The 20,671-nt window shown below is 39.8% G+C and overlaps 1 protein-coding gene across 9 annotated transcripts in view; it reads right to left on the bottom strand.

The window, feature by feature from the left end:
• TENM3 (teneurin transmembrane protein 3) overlaps positions 1 to 20,671 on the bottom strand; it is a 323,405-nt gene that overhangs the window by 41,386 nt on the left and 261,348 nt on the right. For all 9 annotated transcript variants that reach the window (XM_055796254.1, XM_027777400.2, XM_055796255.1 and 6 more), the window contains 7 exons: positions 20,450 to 20,596; positions 12,993 to 13,209; positions 11,836 to 11,955; positions 11,178 to 11,439; positions 4,179 to 4,446; positions 3,454 to 3,597; positions 19 to 268 (listed from right to left, as the gene is read on the bottom strand). In XM_055796254.1, the coding sequence (XP_055652229.1) occupies positions 19 to 268; positions 3,454 to 3,597; positions 4,179 to 4,446; positions 11,178 to 11,439; positions 11,836 to 11,955; positions 12,993 to 13,209; positions 20,450 to 20,596 (1,408 nt within the window). The remainder of the gene's footprint in view (positions 1 to 18; positions 269 to 3,453; positions 3,598 to 4,178; positions 4,447 to 11,177; positions 11,440 to 11,835; positions 11,956 to 12,992; positions 13,210 to 20,449; positions 20,597 to 20,671) is intronic.

The following is a 20,671-nucleotide window of genomic DNA, read 5'->3' as shown; positions in this document are numbered from 1 at the left end:
ATGAGAAACCCCCCATACCTTAGCTCCAGAACACTAGTTACATTTCCAGATGGGAATATCCGCCGAACATAGTTGAAATCCCCCACGTACAGGCTGCCATCTATCCCACAAGCTAAGGCAACTGGAGCCAGTAATTTATTACCATCAGCTTGACCATTACAACTGGGACAGGAGATGCTGCGTCGTCTTCCATTGCCCATAATGCTACTAACAACTGGGGGTTGCTGAGATATAAATTGATTTTCACCGTTTCCTTTGTAGAGGATTCCTGGCAAATAACAGAAAAAATGCAAACCAAAAAAAAAGTTTATAAAAAATCTGAATGCTCTGAAAACTCTCTATATACGCTCTCTCTACAGTCTACATATACTGAAAATTCTACAAAATCTCTGAAAACATAAAATGATGCATACATATTTTAAATATTCTTTCAGTAGATTAACAAAATTTAACAGACTTTTAATTCTCACTACGTATTTTTCTCACTACAAGTATCAGAACTTCATTAAAACACTTATAGTTAAGCCACAGACACACAAAGCATTAAATTACCTTGTCCACAAAATATAGTAGAAACACTAAATATATTAGTATTTAAAACCCAAACAACTTTTCAGTCATTCTTATTTTAAAATTTTAATAATGGTTATAATTCAGAATAAAAATTACCATGTTGATGGAAATGCAAGGTGTACTGAATAAAATCAAGGTCTTGTGTTCCTAAATGTTTACAGTTTTGAAATTCCCCAGAACTGATTGAAATTCTAACTGTGTCTATTTTATAAAACAGAAAAAATGTATTTGGAAATTGTATTCCTAAAGCCCTTCTAAAATGAATTACAAATATGATGCCAAATGCAATGTAAAGTGGATTACTGCTGCAAATTGTAAATATTAATTAAAGAGCTACTTCAGAAAGTTGGAGATTGCTTCAATTTTACATTACGAAAGAGTCTTTGCTCAGCTCACCACAAAAATGTACCTCTGGCAACAAAGCCTGCCTCAATACCGTGACTGCAGTTATAGACAGTTATTAAAAATGTCAAAACAACAAAAAAAATGTGGTGCCAGGCCAACCTGCCTCTTAAACTTAATTCTGCTTTGAGGCATGAAAGGAACAATAATTTCGTGAAGACAAAGCAATGTGCCAGCAGTATTTGTCTTCCTTATAGCCTCCACAAGAAATCTGAGAAGAAAAATGTATGCTTTATGTTAAATCTTCAGTCTTAGGAAAAAAAAATGGTGACTTTACAGTGTGTTAAAACGTTGCCGGGACCCTCGTTATTGTACCTCCCGATGAATCCACTGAGGTGTATCTACAAACGGGCAGCTATTCTGGTTATGCTCCGAAGTCACAGTATGTCTTTCCGTGGTATAATCCATGTAAACCACACGTCCTTTTGTACTTTAGAGTGATACGTGTTTTATTGATTGCATGCCCAGCGCTTCAAAGGCAGTTTGGGGCTGAGGGATACATTTCTCTTTTGAGATGCTTGCAAGAAATTTACGATGTATTCCTCTTTCTCTCCTCACTCCCAAAATGCACTCTCTATACTGTAAGATAGGAGGAAAAAAACCCCTTTGTTTTCCTCTTCAAATGTTTTAGGTGTCTCCACTACTTTTTAATGGTTTAAAATTTAGGAAATTATAAATGTAAAACCAATACATATGATAAAATCGGGAAGAACGAACATGGCTTATGGAAACCTAATGGCAAGTGATCTAAGTAATCTAAATCAAAAGAGGGAGAACATGTTTTTCATGAATAGTTAAAGCCAGAAAACATTAACAGGATATGAAATCCCTTTTCCTATGGTCACATCATTTATGACAATCATGGCACCATAATTTTGCCTGAAATAGCCGAGTTCTATAATTTTCATCAGAGGAATTCCTCAAGTCAGCACAGTGCACTATTGCACCTGATTTATTCCGTCATTACCTTGAAAAATTGGTCCTTCACATTTCTCCTCTATTATCACAGACTAAAAGATGCACATTAGACTATTTACTGCATTAGTTCGGGATACCCGTACAAACACTCTCTGCACTCTCTTCTGAATAAATTTCTCCAGCTCATCCACCTTGCCATTACAACTCTCCACTTCGTTTATTCAATTAGACACACGTCACTTTGAAAAGTCATTACTTGTCAAATGTACTCCTGAACATAATTTAAAGCCACCATCAATTTACCTTGTGAACAGAATCAATCTTACATATGTATTTGTAATTATAGGTCTTTACATTTTCAGAAGGATTACCTTATATACATTAATTTACACAGGGTTTTTTTGACATTTTAAATTAGGTACAATGACACCTTCTCCCTCGATTTGGTTACCTCGGTTTTCTACCAGTGAAGCAATGCTTTAGGTGGCGATTGATGTATCACACAAAAGATGCTCAGGTACTAGTGGGAGACTCCAAGGGACACCAGGTACTGCAAAAGTGACGTTCTGCCTGCTGCATTACTTCTGGGCTCCTCCTTTGCATAAAAATCTAGTCTGACCAACTCCTACCTTGCGCCATGCGGCTGCTTATTTCACCTTTCTTGCATGCTTCCAGCCACATTTTTCCAAATTTCCTCCTGTTCAGTGTTGAGCTGGGGTATACTTAGCGTGGCACCCTCCAGACAGTTGCTGAGTAGCACACTGGACACACTGGCACACCTTGGTGCCAGGGCACAGTTCTTAGAAATGTGTATCGCTCCTCATCTTTTCGCTGACATCAAAAAAGAACTGCTCACTAGCAACTGGACTCTGTCCTGAAACAAGGGGCGTAAACGCTCGTGCTCGGTTCGTCACCTGCCCTGTGCTAAGGTGACCTCAGCATCCCGGGGAGGATTCACTTCAGGGAAGGATTTAAACAGGAGGAGAGCGTAAATGAGTGCTCACCCTCCAGAAGAGACAGTACCCACGTGCTAACTGCTGCGCTGAGCAGCCGGTGATACCGTAACACAAAGAGGAACACCTCCTGTATAAATAAGGAATCTAGTATCGGGAGCGAAGAGCTCTCAGTTTGGCAGGAATGTCTCTTACTGCTGTTTGATCGTCATTTACTGTGAAAACTGGAAGGGAAAACATTGTCCAAGTTACTGTTAACAAACAAACAGCTAATCCCACCACCACCACATTCAATTGCTTTAGAAATAGCGTCTCCTTAGCATCACTCAACTTTTAAAAACAATTTCAACATTTTTGGGTTGGGTTTTTTTTTTTTGGTAAGCTTATCTAACACAGGCCGACACTGATGAAACTATTAACGCATATATATTTATAGGATGAAGAAACATGATGTCCAGTGTAAAGCTCAAAGCATTTACCATATGCAAAGCATTCCATAATTACCTTTTTAAAAATAACAAAGCAAACATTTGAAAGGGAGAATGAGATACCTGAAGTGTGGGGCAGCTGAGTGTTAAAATTAGCAAGAAGGAAATGAACTCCTTACCGTTCTGAACATCCAGTACGTGATGCTTATCCAACGTCCAGCCACCCATGTTGGAGGCATCCAGTTCATAACCCTGCAAAACGGCAGTCCGCTTTTCCCAGAGAGTTAGATCCAAGCAAGACTCATACTCATAACCGACAGACACTGAAACAACAAAAAATGTCCTCATTAAGTATAGGATGTCGTTCCAGAAGAAGAGTTTCCAGGATGTGACTTCCTTCAACTACGCGCGTTCTCCTGCTCTCCCAGGCTACCTGAAAATCCCTGTGGCTTCCTTAGATGTACTGAAACTACTAAAGAGAATTCCAAAATAATTTTAAATGCAATCCCGGGTTATTAGAGTAATTTTAGTTATGGAAAGTAAGTGGATTAGGACAGGTATAGAGGAAAGCCATTCTGTGAAGTACGTCAGAACGCTATTGTGCTGCGCTCTGAAGTACGAGGAGCGTGAAGCCTAAATACCACGCTATATTATTAGGCTGGAGGCTATTTCATGGAGAAGAACTAGAAGTGAAAAATCACTGGTTTCTTTTTCCTTTTGAAATATTTTTTTTCTTATAATTCAAAGTTTAGATTAGTATTTTCTAATATATTTTATACCCATTATTATTTCTCATCTTACTCAGCTAAACATTTTGGACTTAATGGATACAAGTATTTGAGACGCGCTTCCTGATTTTGAAGACAACAGTAAAAATGCAAAAAAGCTTCCGTAACACACATACCAACAGCTTCAGATAATCCATAGACTCTCTGGTTGTATGCATCAGTTTTATCCCATATGAAAGTGTAAGCCAGATTTGGGGATGCAGGGAACCATTTCTGGAAAAGTCTTCCCACCACTGCCACCATAAGATGAACCTTCATTAAATTAAACGGTATGACAGATTGGGTCATAGTAATCTTCAGAACAGATTTATATCCTGCAGCCCTGGAGCTTAAGTATGATAACTTCAAATCCGTTCCTGGTATTGTTGTTTCCTCATGAAGAACCTAATGCATTGGTAAGAAAAAAATACCGTATTTGAATGATTTTGAAATTAAACAGAACAATGCAGCTATCACAAAAGGAGGCCTGACGTAATGCTACACGACAACCCATTAGAGGAGGTATCATCTAAATCCAGCCTTCATTTAATGTAAAAAAAATATATAAATAACTAACAATATTTCACCTTTTTGTCTGGAAAGTGAAGTCTAAATTCTTCATTATACTGAAGCTGCTTAGTTGATTCTTTCTGCTGAAGGATTTCAAAGATCTCTCCTTTATTTTAATGAGGGGAAAGGAAGCATGCAGGAGAGGGAAAACATTCCCAACTGCTTTTTACCAAGAGGCAAAATAGGCATCTTTCATCTAAGTGAAAATAGCCCCTTCTGCTGCTGCCACCCACGACCCAGCTACGGATACATAATAAAGGCAGCAGAGCCTCTGAGCACCGCAAAGCTTCAGAATTGGGTTGGGATGTCTAATTGCTCCTGTAGAAGCGGGAAGAACTTTTATGTGGTTTATTATTTGCATTACCTGTGGATTGTAAATACTTTGAACTAGAGTATTCTTCCATTTATTTTGAAGACAGATAAGCAGGATGCCTCAGGGAAAGCTTTTCCATATTTCCTGATCAATATTCACTACTCAGACATCAGCTCACCACTTTCTCATTTCAGAGAGGTGCAATGATTCAATTTTATTTTTAAAAAGGTTCCTCCCCTCCTCTACCTTGTCTTTTCCTCTGAGCTGAGGAGCTTTTGTGGGTGATGGATGGATGTGAAAGGTTTCTGTGGAATATGGATGAAGACAGCCTATAGTGTCCTATACCTCTGTCAGGACATAAACACTGACAGCCAGCACTTCAGGTGTGCACCTACCAACTATCCCAGCTTGCTGGGGGAAAAAAAAAAAAGAAGAAAAAGAAATAAAAAAAAAGAAAAAAGTATCTAAACATATTTATAACAATAATATTTCTCTGGTGGGAAGAGAGGGCAAAGGATGCTGAAGGACAAGCCCAGAGCCTCGGTGGTGTCAAAGGAGCACTCTTGGGGAAATAAATTTGGAAAGCATTATTTTACTTTCCTGTCTCTTAGTCCTAAAGTCTTAAGACCAAACAGTAATTAGTGTTGGTGGAAAGCAGACTTCAGGGAGAGCACTGTCACAAGTATTAGGCATGAGACTTCAGTGGGATGGAAAGCTGGCTACTAAACGAGTGCTAAAGTCAGCCCTCTATGCCAGGGAAACCCTCGGACATTGCTTTTGAACAACTGACCGTCTGTGCTGAATAGGGTCAGATAATGGGGTTTATGCTCCTGAGGAGGGCAACAGGTGCTACGCCGTCTCCTATGTTAGCACTTTTGGTGAGATATAAAGAAAGATTGATACGGTATTAATTATATCTACCTCCTCTCCAATAACAGTAACAAAAAACCAGAAATAGTATTTCGACTTTTTGCCTGGCATGAATCGTTATTTACATCTGATACACGTAAACATAAAACTCTTCTTCTCCAGTAAAACCATAGTAGAGCTGTAGGAAATAAAGGAGGAATTGGAAAATATTAGAACTATGAAATTCAGATTTATAAATTCTTAATTTTCGAATGTTTCTTCTTCCCCACCAAGAACCTGCCATCACCGAGAAGAAATTACAAGCAGCACCATCACTTGAAGGAGGGGAGAGTGGCATCATTTCTGTTTGTAAATCTAGTCTGCTCTCCCTCAGCCCAATATACTCATGGTATCTAAGCCAGAGAACAAGCAAATCTTTTGTATGCAAACAAACCCCCCTGCGCCCAGAGAGAAGCGATTGTGAACATGCTCCTTTTCTAAGACTCTGAAGGAAAAACACAAACCACCCGGGAACAAAAGCCAAATTCCTCCTCAAGACATCAGCGGGACTCTCATATACTGCACATTAAAACTAGTCTAACAGATGGAGGTCTCTGTAAGCAAGAGGAGAAAAAGAAGTAATACACGGATAATAGGACACAATTTAATGGACTTCACTGGTCTCCTGTTATGACCACTGCTTTTTTTACAACTGCAACTGCGGAAGAGCAGCGTTAAACACTTAGGTGGTCTTCCAGTACTCTGGGCTGAGATAACAGGCAATAAAGAGGACACCTTGAGGTTTCAACTTCCAAGAAATTCCACTGTGTATTTGGATTACTATCAAATTAGAAACTAGGACACTCATGCAGTTCTTAGTGAGGTTTAAAACAAAATCCAAAGCCCTGTTATTAGTTTCTGCAGAAGGCTCAAATATCTGCTGGAAATCCAACTTACGACTTCCTTCTTTCCATAAAATATCCCCTGTAGTAACTTATTTTCTTGAGAACTTTAAAAATGTAGAGGTAAAGTTACGCAACTCAATCTCTCTCCCAGAATCAAGCATTACAAAGAGAATTAAACAGCTTAACGTTCATCAGAAAAGTTAAACCATCAGGCACAGCAGAGAGCATCCCATGGGTGCCATGACAACACATCAATTGTAAAGCGATCAGGAAAGTCACCGGGTATAAAAGTCACATCAGGAATCACCAACAGAACCCAGCTGTCTGTACTTTCCCTTTTTCAGATAGAGTATCAAACTACCTGCAGAAAGGCTGATACCCTAAGGGGACTGAGTTATAGCCCAACCACCAAATTCTAACGGTTGACATTTTATTTATGGATGACCAAGCTTCTTGGAAGGACAGGTAAGAAATATTTAACCTACAGGACTGAGATAAGGGTCACCTCAATTTTCACAAAGACAAGAGTTTGTTCTCCTGAGAGTTCAAGCTGGCAACTGAGTCACATAAATTGTGCAGGGCTCGTCGCCTCTCATGGCCAGCAGGACTAAAGCTGTGCAGACTCCGGAATGCCTTCCTGCTCCAAAATATAATATGATTCCAGTGACATGCTCTGATGGTATTAAGAGCCCTGAATAAGGAATTTAATTCAATTAGAGGGAAAAATGCCTGCTGTATTGCCATTTGCCATGATTTTTTTTTTGGCACAATGAGCAACTTCAATAGAGGATTTGAGAATAAATTTCACAAGTGAGCGCAAACCTTGGTCCTAATGTCAGAAAAAGGTTCTTTGCTGAGAAGTAACAGCTGAACTGCTGCATTTAAGTGTAGTACATCTTGGTTTGAGAGGGGTAAAGATGGCGTTTTCAGGTACAGCCAGATATTGGCAACTACTGATATTACACAAAGGTTGAGATCAAGGAGTACTAAAATTATACTTCTTTAAGCAGGAGCTGAAACTGCTCATTTCAAGAGGGGAAAAACTTTTCCTTTAAAAAAAAAGACTTCCCCTAGAACTGAGGCTCTTAAATGAACTTATGAAGAAACACCCTGAACAATATAATGCAAGGAGAAATGAAAAGGGGAAAAATATTCGTCTTTTCTAGACTTCAAACACTGCTGAGATACCACAGAGAAGAGGGATAGGAAAGCGCCGTACACATGTGGAAACCTTAATATGCGTCTATAAAAGAATAAAATCAAAAGCTGCATATAAAGTTTCAAACAGAAAGCAAGAGAGAAGGAAACCAGAAAATGTGCTGGAAAACAAGGACACATAAATAGAGATATTTGGCTCTGAGAGTAGTCTCCTTTCTTTTTCTCAGTACAAACTTCCAAGTTCTGGAGATTTTAGCTAAGTGAAATGATGATGCAGCATCCATGCAATAATGTAACATTTAGACAGCCTATTACAGTGCCTGTTTAACTGATAAAATAGGTTAATTTCTTTGCTGAAGATCTGGCCACCCTGACGTTAAAACACATATTTTTACTGTCACCGAGGCCCACATTTTATCCTGAATTTTCATGGGTAAATACGTTTTGCCAACTTCTGCTCTATAGTATCGCCGGTAGTGGGTGTCAGTCAGGGGAGAGGAACCTTGAACATACAATCTGAAGGAAAATTTCTCAGTGTTCGTTCTCCCACACACTTTGAGGTGATAGAAACAAGCTGCTTGGGACCTGCAGAAGGCATCTTGCAAGTGTACGTAACAGTGGATGACAGAAGTTTAGGAGAAGGAAACTCTCAAAAACTCGATTTCAGAATCGCTCATTGTGACTCACGTGGGTTTCTGCCAGACCACACTGCAAGGTGTGGCAAACCGACAGGTATCGCATCAGGAAAAAGACAGCAACAGTATCACATGAAACACATCAGCAGCTCCAGCTTAACCTGATCTCCCTCACCTGCACCCAGTTTACTGTCTTGTTCCACACTGATTAATCTCAGCTAGTTAAGCCTAGGCAAAGCATGCTAACTTGCAATTAAAAGCAGACAAGGTAATGCCCAAGTAGCCCGATATTTAGTTAACATGTTAGTTATTATCATCCATTTTGAGCAATGATCTGTTGGATCTGCGATCACCCCTTTTACCCACCGCATTTGTCCCTTCCCCTTGCTTGCCTTCTTTTGTCAGTTTTCTGTTGCGTTGTTTCTTTGGTACAGACTTTAATTCCCCCTCTGATCTATTTGGGATTCATAAGCCACTAAGTACACTCTTTTGGAAACGTTATCTCCAAGGAATGATGAAGCACTTCAAGGGATGATGATTAGAGAAGCACATAATTTTCTCCGGTAGCACATGACAGCGAGTGCTGTCACCCCACTTGAACAGGGTGACTAATACTGACTGAAGAACGTGGGGAACAGTTTCTCCGTGCCTTCCATCTGTCTCCCACACTTTGAACTGGTATTGTCCCTTTTTTACAAAAAGATCTACAGCAGTTCCTCCGGTGCTGAACAGACAGTTTTGAATGGCATCTGGTTCTGCCCGTCTTTTATCAGAATAGTGAAGTTTTTGGCACAGACCGTTACACATGATGCATTTCCGAGGGGAACCTGACCCTAAAAGGGGTAGGTCCCATGCACGGCTGTGGAGCATTGCATGGGATGTACACGAACATGCATGCATGTTCACTTGCTGAGGCAGGGGATGACATGTGTGACCAGCAAAATATACAGAAGATACTCCTCGATAATTTTTTTGTACAGTACTGGAACCGGATTTTTGCATACATAACAAGAGCGCTATTTTTACCTGGTCATAAATGACCATCCATACCAACCGCCTAGGATCTGCTGGGAATATGATCCTTCCTTCCAGCTAGTTTCCCAGGGACATAACTTGACCCAACAGTTCTGCCTGTCAGACCGCCCACCTCACAACTCTTGAACCTGGTAGCTAACTTCAACCACACCTGAAATAACAGTAGAAATCTTGTGAAGATAATACAGTTCCTTTAGGATTTATTAAAAAATGGGTTCAGCTAGGGAAAAAGTAGCCGAGTTGGTAGTCCCATCAGAAAATAAAGGCTGAATGCAGTCCACAGGGGAAGGACTGGCTGGGGCAGATAGCTGGAATTACACCAATGGGTGGGAATCAGTAAAAATCCAGACTTCACTAGTCCCGTGGCTCATGAAATGGCTTGTTTACCTAGATGTTACAAGTTGTTTTTGAAAATACGTATTTTCTGACATTCTTCTATTATTACTTTTTTCTTGATTTATACCCCGTCTATCTAACCCATTTGCCATCACTTCAGGAACTGAATCCATTATCTGTTGCCAAAACAAGTAAATCAGCTGTTTTTCAGTGGACTGTGTATTGCAAATACTTTCTTTTAATTGACTTGCAACTATCAAAGGCACAGAAATGATAGAGAGTATAAAAGCAACAATTTTCCAGCAGAGTCTAGATTTGTATGAGCTTTTAGTTGTAATTTCCTCACATCTTTACTTTAAACCCGCTTCTACCATGAATTGCTTAATGATTTTGCTCTTTTCTTAAGAGCTCTGCATGAAAACATTTGCATACATTTTCTACGTTTCCCTTGAAGAGGCAAGGACATTTCTTAGTGAATGGGGAAAAAAAGAGTGCCCTATGTAATTATGGTATGGGGAAGGTGGGGGAGAGAAAGAGAGACAGAGAGGAGAGGGGAGAAGGGAGAGGGAGAGAAAGAGGGTGGCAGAAAGAGTGCTGATTCACTAGAAGTTTTATCAGAAATCAATAATGAAATAAATATTTCTTCCTGAAAAGCAACTCTGCTTTAAGAGCTGAGGAAGACTGTATTAGTGATCAGTTATTTCAGATGGAGGAATCCAATACAACTGCGTTAGAGAAAAAACATTCCAGTCACAGCTTTTTCCTTTTAAAGCAAAGTTTTGATGTCAAGTCTTACTTTCGGTGTTACAAGTTCTGAAGGAGATTAGCACATATGCTCATTGGTTTGTAAGCCTCTCCTCGGTGTTACAGGGAGTTCTTTTAGTTTATAAAAACCGGAGACTCATGCTATTTATTCTGATTAAACAGATAAATTGAAGTGTATGGGTCTTTCAGACCTAGCAGAAGAACACCTTTCATTTTCAGTTTCTGAGGTGCACTTCCAACAAGAGGGCAGTCAAAAAAGTCAGACGTACTATAGTGTGTCCACTCTGATGGCTTCAGCTGATTGCTGAAGGCATTCTGTAAATTAAATGATGCAAACAAATATAAAACCAGACACTGGTGTACACCAAGCTTTCTTACCTTTTTTGTTTCTCAGATGAAAATTTACAGATCATCCTACAGAATAAATAAATTGGTCTGAAAATGACCACATTGCAAATTGTTAGCACTTAGTCAGAATTATGTGGTTTTAAACATTACTTTGCACTCTTTTCATTATAGTTGCTTAATACCACCTGTGATAAAATGCTATCTATTTGAAGCACACTTTACCTGTGTCTCTGGGATTATAGGACTATCTTCAGGAGAAATTCTAAAGAAGGTGGATAAAGGTGATGACACGATAACAGGGTTTGGCCTTACAAATCCACTCAGATCACAACTAGGAATGTCATTCTCTTCCTTCTTCATGACCAGGGTATCCATGACATAAAAGACATTCCAGGGAATCCATACGGTGTGATACTGTGTCAGGAACGGTGATCGCTCAAACACCAGCGTCAGAGAGGCACCACCATTCGCTACCAAGTCAAACCTAGAAAAAAACCAAACAAAGAACAACAGGGCTAGCTCGTCAGCAAATTCCCAAAGCCATCCACAGCCTCCATTTTATGGATTGATTCTGCATTCCATGTAGTGCTCTGAAGGCAGAATGGCTCTGCTGGGAACAACGGAGAAGTCAGTTCAATTATATTACATAACACTGCACTAAGAGAATGGAGAGTTTGTGATGCTGGGTTTAAATTAAGCAAAGCCTTCTACTTCTAAACAATATCATCAGCATATTTTACATTGGAAGAATGTACAAAGTACAACTTTAGTCGATCACTTTGTTCATGTCTTTTGTTTCCATTATTTTATTTTTACAAGCAGCTCTTCAGTAATGCCTTTGCTGTCTTTATGACTTCGAAGTGCTTCAAAGGAAACTTACATTCCATCTTGGCGAGTGATTGTATACCCGTAGTCTGGATAGTGAAGAAAGGAGACATTGACTCCAATGAGTGGTGTTCCATCAGCAGTTAATACTTGGCCCCTTATGACAGATGCAAGACTGAAAAAGATGCAGGATCAAATTACAATTAACTCTTTTCCTTCTCTTTTGAATGAATAAAAGCTAGGAGAGTGAACACACGCACACACACCCTACATGGCATCAACTACCATTAAAAAGAATTCCCAAGACTCTACGCCTTTTGCAAGTTCACATAATTTACACTGTATAAACAGATGCCTCAAAATCTACAGACAATAATTTTTTGTCAGTATTGTTGATTTGACTTTGGCTCATTCCATCTGTACTGAGTTACTAAGAACAAATTCACTGAAGAATTTTAAGAACTTATGAACTCTAGATGTTCCCACTTTAAGTCATACTTCTGGCAGACTCTTAAACAACAACGTACTTTTCAATTAGTATCAAAGCAATCTGTAAAACTGCAGGGACTATGAAGTACAAAATTTAAAAGAGCAATAAGGAACATTGGTGCAACAACTTTTAATCAACTGCTGTGCCCAAACACATTAATGCTGTTAAATTACTGCAAACGCAGTAAGTTCTAATGTAAATCATCTTCTTTCACTCAGTGAGATCCCAGACACCTGCTTCCTGTTACTGGTTTATTTTCAGGTCATTACTGCTTCGTAGAGCACCAGTCAAATAGTTTATGCAATTACACTGTCATGCACTTAACAGTTCTATTACACTAATTCATAATTTATATTATTTAGTGAGCTCAGTTTAAAAAGTGCAGCTTTGCTTTCCTTCTGAAGTGTTTTCAGTGCTTTGATATATTTCCAACTGTGCTAGCCCAAATCGACTGGTTAAATGGAGTCTTATTTCATCATTAATGAAGTGCCCTGTTAGAATACAGGTACTAAGCATGGCAAGTACCTTCTGTAACCTACTGGCAATTTGAATTTTGTAGGAAATGAGACAAAACGCGCAATTCCACATATATTAAGAGAAAAGGTCTTTGCTGAAAGTTCACGCCATGAAATTTGCAGCCACAGTGGATCTTCTCCTAAGGTGCATCTCACATACTCTTCAACTTCTTTCATATTGATGAGTAAAGGATGAGTCACGCTCACCTCTTGTTAAAAGGACTTTCCCCAGGTATGACATGAGTGCTGTCCGCTCCAAGGAGAAAACTGATCCGGTCGTAAAATGCTTTGGCAGCTTGCTGAGAGGGCGACTGTTGGCTTTGGCTGATAATGTCTTGGGGATCAGGTAGTCCACGACAATAAGGCTGGTTTTGGCAAGAGCTCTGCAAACAGCAGTCGGGATCCATACAGTCAACTAGCCCATCTGTTGGCAGAAAGTCAGACAAATGAACAAACTCTTCCTCCTGCCCCTTTGCATGTGAACGCATCAGCCAGCAGAGAGATTAAAAAAATTACGTAGTATGAAAGAATACTAATAATTAAGGTTTTAATGAATTCACTTTCAATTAAGGGAAGACAGTTTGTTTCCACTGAGTTCTTAAAACTCCCATGGAAATCCATGCAAGCTGAATATTCTCAGTATCCTGTATAAATTAAGCCTATTTATTTGATAACTTTCTAAAAACATGTTGAACAAACCAGAAAATGAAGGCGCTCAGGCTCTGCATACACTGTTAACTTACGAATATTAAACATTTTAGGTGGGTCTAAGCAGCTTTTATCTGAGGTTATTTGGCTTGCTAGAGAAAAGAAACAAGTAACTCCCACTCAGCTGTTTTCCTGAGGTTTCTCAGCACGCCTATGCTGCAAGTAGCTTTAAGTATTTCACAACATTTATCAAGGTGGATTGCTTTATACCTTGGCAGAAAGATTTTGTTGCTAGTGGCAAAGTTCCACTACTGCTAGTGGCAATAGTTTCCACAACTACTTTGCATGAGAATGTATGCAAGAACAAAATCCGTATTTAACATTTAGATTTTATTCTGAATAAACTGATGAGAAATGCTGGCCAGTATAAACAAGATTTAAACACATGGGTGCTTTCATGCTTATGTGCTGAAATACTCACATAGAAGGAGCATTAGATCTGTCACATCACTGGAAATCTAATTTGGTGAAAGATTAAAATCAAGACCAAACTGATAACTACTAATTTGCTGTAAGTAAAGTAGTGACGAAAACGAGCCTGGAAATGACAGCTACAGAAAATTTCTAGATGAATGTAATACGGTATCACATAGCTGATAATTGTTTCCCCAAAAGAACAGCAAGACTGAAATAGCTCCAACATTTTATTATTCAATTTAGATTATATAGGGAGCTGGCTTGCTGTACTAAACTGAAAAATATACCAATGCAGCACTCTGAGGAAACCCATGACTTCTTCTCTAGAGAAAAAAGTGTAGCTTTAGAGCAAAACTTCTTTCTGAAGGGAAAAATACCATCCTTTTTTTTTTTGATCAGATGTTGAAAAAGGGTAAACAGAGACCTTCTAAAGGTATTCCTCTAAGTACCGCTGTGCTGTGTGGATCAGTTAGAGGATTGGTGAAATGGTAAAGGACTGGGATTTCTGTTCTTTTGCACATCCAAAATTCTTGTCTAATTCAGCTGACATGGAATTCAGTTCAGGGAAAAAAAAAAAAAAGGATGAAAAAGTCATCATTAAGTGTATCAAAGTTTAAACTTTTTTAAGAGAAAAGAATGTTGATTTTTCCTGGGATGAGGATACACCAGAGGATTGTTGCCATTCGGATAAATTTTGACAGACTGGAGAAATGGGCTGACAAGAACCTCGTGCAGTTCAACAAAGAGAAGTGCGAAGTCCTGCACCTGGGGAGGAACAACCCCAGGCAGGAATACGTGATGGGGGACACCTGGCTGCAAGGTAGCTTTGAGGAGAAGATATTGGGAGTCCTGGTGGACACCAAATGGAACATGAGCCAGCAACATGCCCTTGAAGCAAAGAAGGTGCCGATGACATCCTGGGCTGCATTAGGAAGAGCTGCGCCAGCAGGTGAAGGGAGGTGATCCCTCTGCTCTGCTCTGCACTGGGGGGGGCCCAGCTGGAGTGCTGTGTGCAGGCTGGGCTTTCCAGTACAAGAGAGGCAGGGACGTAACTACAGGAAGCTCAGTGAAGGGCTGTGGAGACGGTTACGGGCTTGGCACATCTCTCCTGTGAGGAAAGGTGGAGAGAGCTGGGCCTGTTCAGCCTGGAGAAGAGAAGACTGAGAGGGGATCTCATCAACGTGTACAGATACCTCATGGAAGGCTGTAAAAAACGACTACCTCTCAGTGGCGCCCAGCAAAAGGACAAGAGTCAACAGGCACCGGCTGAAACACAGGAAATTCTGTCTAAACACCAGAAAAACCTTTTTTTGCTGTGAAACTGATCAGACACTACAACAGGTTGCCCGGGGAAGTCATGGAGTCTCCATCCTTGGAGATATTCAAACACCAACCAGACATGGCCCTGAGCAACCTGCTCTAGTTGACCCTGCTTTGAGCAGAGGGTGGGCCTAGATGATTTCCAGAGGCCTTTCCAGCCTCCAATAGCCCACTCTTGTGATTTTTTTTTTTTTTAGTCTTATTCTCGTAGTAGAATATGCAACCCCTTCCTAGCCAAAGCACTGACCTCCCTTCCTGGTTTTAACCTGGATCAGTGTCAAAGCTGGGGGTACTGATGGCAGTTTTGGGGTTTTGTATCTCTGTATGGTCTCCCAGGCAGTATTTGGTGCAGTTGCCAAATAAACGCTCACATTTCTTCATTCATCTTTCTTAGTTTATAAAATCTGAATGTACATCTGGAGTATAGTCTGCAGGTCATAAAACTGCATGAGATTGACACCTTCTGAACTAATCAGCTGGAAATGCATTTTTACAAGCCTCTCTGCTAACATCAATCAGAGAAAGAATCTCATTTTCACCAGCCAAGATACAGGGATATGCTGTTTGTTATTTTTCTGTGGAGTTTATCAGCAACTTGCCCAGGCGAGTGACGGATGGTTATGAATCTGGCTCCTTATAACTTGAGAAAACATTTTTCATTCTTTCTCTGTACTTATGTGGCTAGAGCTATCTAGTACCACTAAGTTGAGTACTCTATTGCACTGTGTGAAGCAGAGTAAAATTTCCTTTCTGAAATGCCTCTGCAAAATTATTGACGAAGTTTGTTTAGCCTGAAAAATACGAGACTTAGCTCAACACTGGCTCATCAGTTATATCACTCAAATATGATAGTGAAATTATAAAGAAAACAGAAACTCCTACCGGCACCTGGACAATCATTATCAGTCTCAGAAGGCTATTTATATTCTTTTGATCTAGATGTAAGTGGTTCTTCTATACACAGAAGGCTACGTAATGACGACATTATTGTTTTCCTCCTCGAAAGCTAAAGTCTAGCTGTAAAAAATTTGACTAATGTTACTCTTCCCTTTGTTGCAAAATGCACAGAATTGCACGGTCTGTTGATAAGATTGCTTATTTGGAGAGACTAACAGAACCACCAACACATTAAATTACAGGAGTCAAGACAAAGGATTCCCACCCTTATGTACGTCTAAAAAATAAGATGTATCAGTGGGTGTTTTTGCTTTTGAGTGGAATTTAAAGGGCACGTATAAAAACGCTGGAAGGATGAAAAATAGGAGGACAAAATAAGTACTGGGCACAATTTCTGCCAGTGTCAAGGGGAGATCATAGCCAAGGATCTACATAAATCACATTCTTCATAAATAAGTTGATTATATATTTAGGCAACAACAAATCTCCTTGAAGTGCAGTTCAGTGCCTACACAGGAAGAATACTGTTTTGGAGCTATGATGCTGGCCATCCCACCAGGATGGTTTCAGTGACTGTGTCATACTAAGGAAAGAGGCCGGAAAGGACAGAAAACCATTATTAACAAACCTCAGTTACCCTCACATAGTTCAATTTTGCAACAGGACTCAATTATAGACACCAAAAATGACTGCCTGTAGGAGCAGCTGGTCGGAAAAGCCACAAAAGCAGAAACAGCCCTAGATTTATTCCTGAGCAGTGCACAAGGACCTTGTTCAATGTTACTACTGCAGTATCTTTATAAGCATACCTATAGCGTACTCAAATTCAGCGTTCCTGTTGGAGTGAAGAAGCCTAAAATATCAAATGTTGGGCTCTAAATGAGCTGTCACCCCAGAAAGAAATCCTGGAGTCATGGCAGATAAATGCTACAGATATATCAAACCAGCACTCCCCAGCAAACACAGATGCAAACAAAAGGCTGAAAAATAACAGGAAGTGTTGGAATACAAGCCAGAGAACATAAGCATGCCACTTTACCAGTCCTAATTCAATTACAAACTTCCTGAAATTTCCTGAGCTTGGGTTATATTGTACTTAGTAACCCTTCTGACATTCAAAACATTCTGTGGCAGAATTTCCTACTTTAACTAGCAGCCTGCTAGTATATCATAGACAATGTAAGTTCACATTTGTCCTATTATACTGTTTTGCTAAGCATTTGCTATCAGCTGCTATCAGAGAAGAGGCCTTGGTTTAGATAATCTCTAGGCTGACTTTATACTACCCTGTGACAATGCTTGTCAGGAGCAGGCTATCCTAGCCTGTGGATGTAATTCCAAAAATACAGTAATGCTAAGTATGCTTTGCTTTATTAGAGTATTTAATTTCATTTTAGTAATAAAAGAATGTTAATAATCCCTTAAATCCTGCTGGTGGAAACCTGTAACTATTCTTAATAATTGGATAGGAGCTAACAAAATGCAAACTTAAGAAAGGAATCTGTTCAATAAAGGCTTAACCTAAACTCAAGAGTAAAGAGCTTATTCTTTCTACAGTGATGACAAAACATGGCACGCTTTCTTAAAGTGTAACAGTGACATTTTTCCCAAGTAAGGAGGTTAGGTTTATTCCACCGGCCGATGACTCTGACTTCCTCTCTCCCCACAAAGTCAAAAGGCTTGTTGCATGCATATTCCCTGTGGGTTGCTACAATGTAAAGAAAATTCTGTAATTTATTATCCAAATCAAACACATGGAAAAAACCCCAGTGATCCTTAAAGAGAAAGGAAATGATCTGCAAGCCTCTCAGAAATCTGCATTATACAGAAGATGAGTAATAATCATCCCATCATGTGTCAATAGTATCTAGAAGGGAAAATGATCAAGTATGCCTTGATGTCATTAGCATTTCCTACGGAGAATATTCCCACTGACGTCAACACGCATGTTCACAGAATTTGAACAATAAGTCTCAGAAAGAGCTAAGAATCAAAGGAACAGCAGGCACTGTTCTTAATGAATTATACTCATATTAATATATGAAATATATTTTATCCAGTGTAGTACAAAACATAAACATTAACCACAGCATATCAATCAGCTAATAATCAAGATAACTTTAATTATATAACCACTAAGCCTAGTGCGATGTAAATCACAGTACCTGTAGTCGTGGTATAAATTCAGCTAGGTGCTCAGATAACCTCATCGCCCACAATAAACAAATACAACAGAGGCATCTCTGTGCCATTCCCTGTACCCGTCTGGAATTTGCATGGCTTGCTCCAGAGATTAGTGGGCTGATCTCAGGCACTGTTGGAAAGGGAAGAAACACTGCTTCTCTTTCCAGGTGGGTTTCTGGCAAAGACGACTTTCTTTTCCCAATTTTGTTTGGTATGCTTCCAGATTTTAATTTGATTTGTTATACTTTAATCCTTTTCCTCAGCTACTAGTCAAAGACTGAAGTGAATATGGTCTGTACTGAAGCACGTAAATTAGTATCAGGTTTGCTGAAAGAAATGCCAGTGACAAATAGCATTATATAGGTCAATGAGGGCAAAACAACCGTTCGGCCAATCCCTTCCTCATACGTAGCTGCATAATGTCTGTAGAAGAAATAAGGGGGAAAAAAGTAGAGAAAAAGAGCAACAAAATACCAGCATTAAGACTTTTTTTTTTAAAAAATATTGTTCTTTCTTCTTGAAGAAGGCTTGTTAGAGCCTTCTGCTCCAATTCCTTGTTCATCTTCCCCTTTTCCTCACAAACAGCTATTATTGTTTTCAGTGTGAAGGAGCATCCTCTTTTCCCTTGTTCTGTTCACAGGTATGCCTGTTCACCTTGCTCCTCTTCCTTCCACAGCTCTGTTATCTGCTCTTGGCTCTTCCTCCGATACGTCACGTCATTCTATTATCTTTAATGTTTACAGAAACTGTTCTAGTCTATTACTGGGCTTTCAACTTTTTTTCCCTACATGATCTGTTTTTTTGCCTCCACGTTGTTTACGCTCTAACCTAGCTTCTCCTCCTCCTTGCTTTGTCTCTTTTCAGGCTTGCAGGTTTCTCTTTCTTCGTTATGGTCACAATTCCCTGGCCCAGCTTAATTCCCCAAACAGCACATCTCTGCATGGAAATGCTATGGCTAGTCACTCCTCTCGCTCCCTTCCTACGTGCAGACATTCAGCTTCACGCTAGCTCAGATTCTGTGTATCACTTTGCGTCAGATTCTTTAGGCCCCTACACGTGCAAAACTGACTCAAAATAAACAATATATAATAGAGAAGGATGACAAACCAAATGATGTGTAAAGCAATAAACGGCATCACTGTTTTAATTGTGTTACTTATTTTGCTTGGGAAGTAAATGGTGCTGTTATTTATACTTTGTGATGTCTAAGATCCCAGCTGCAGTGGGGATATGAGAGCAAACAGCCAACCAGCAATGGCAAAGGCATACACAGTCTGAAGCTGAAAATCAAAGTCACAGATGACTCTATCATCACCCCGAGGCCCTAATGGAGTTTCTTATCTGTGCTCTGAATCTGAAGGTGTTAAACAAAAGGAGCCGATGAGAGAAGAGAAAGAAAGACAGACAATAAAAGCATTATGCTGATCTAATATTTGACTGCATTCACATTTAATCTTGTTTTTTTGTGGGTTTTTTTCTGTGACTCTGAAGTCATGCCAAAGTCACAGCCCCTCTACCTTCCCTACTCTACAATGATGATTGCAGATTGATTCCTTAGAGTCAACGGTCCTGCCTGCATCTTCCTGCAGATTGTTACCTGTCACCTGAATGACAGACTGCGTAAAAGCAAGCCAAAAACCCCCAAGACTTCTGGGAGCATCCTGTCACTTATCTGAGCATTCACAGGCTACGGAGGGATTAGATCTCTGTAGACTGGGCAGGCAATTGTTTCCAGCAACAGCATCATAGGTCAAAATGTAAACTCCCTGTTCGGCCTTTTCTCTTGGGATAATTTCCTTGTGAGGTCACTGAAAATTTGAACTCCTTTTTTTTCCCCTCTCCACTACAGTTCACTGAGTTGAGACTACATTTTATTATTCCAGAATAGAAGAACACTGCAGGGAAACTAAGGTGACACCCATCATTTTCTAAGCACACATCTCACCTGTCACAAGCAGCTTGTAAGGCTTTGCTGATACGCCATATAAAAGCAATGAATAGCACCGCGTATTCTTACAGGCACAGAAGTTAGTAAAATGTGTGTATGGTTCTCATGGCGGTAATTAATCACCTGACTGCAAAATCTCCATTCCTCCCATGTTCTCCCCAGCATTAAAGATCCATTTGGTGTATCTTACCTCCTTCATTGTCCTTACTGTCGGTGCAGAGAGTTTCCATAGCTACATCACAGCCTGCTCCCCTCCATCCTGGCTGGCAGACACAGTGCCAGCCGTTTTGGTCCAGCGTGCACCTCCCATTGCTGTTACACAAGCCAGGGCAGCCCTCTGTCGAAACAGACAAAGAAGAAAAATCACAAGTGATTTCAATATTGCAATTATACAGAAAGAAAAAAAAAATAC

Source organism: Falco peregrinus, chromosome 2 (genome assembly GCF_023634155.1).
Source record: "Falco peregrinus isolate bFalPer1 chromosome 2, bFalPer1.pri, whole genome shotgun sequence".
In the NCBI taxonomy this organism is placed as follows: Eukaryota; Metazoa; Chordata; class Aves; order Falconiformes; family Falconidae; genus Falco; species Falco peregrinus.
The sequence above is the reverse complement of the archived record's forward strand: the minus strand, read 5'-3'. Positions and strand labels throughout refer to the sequence as shown.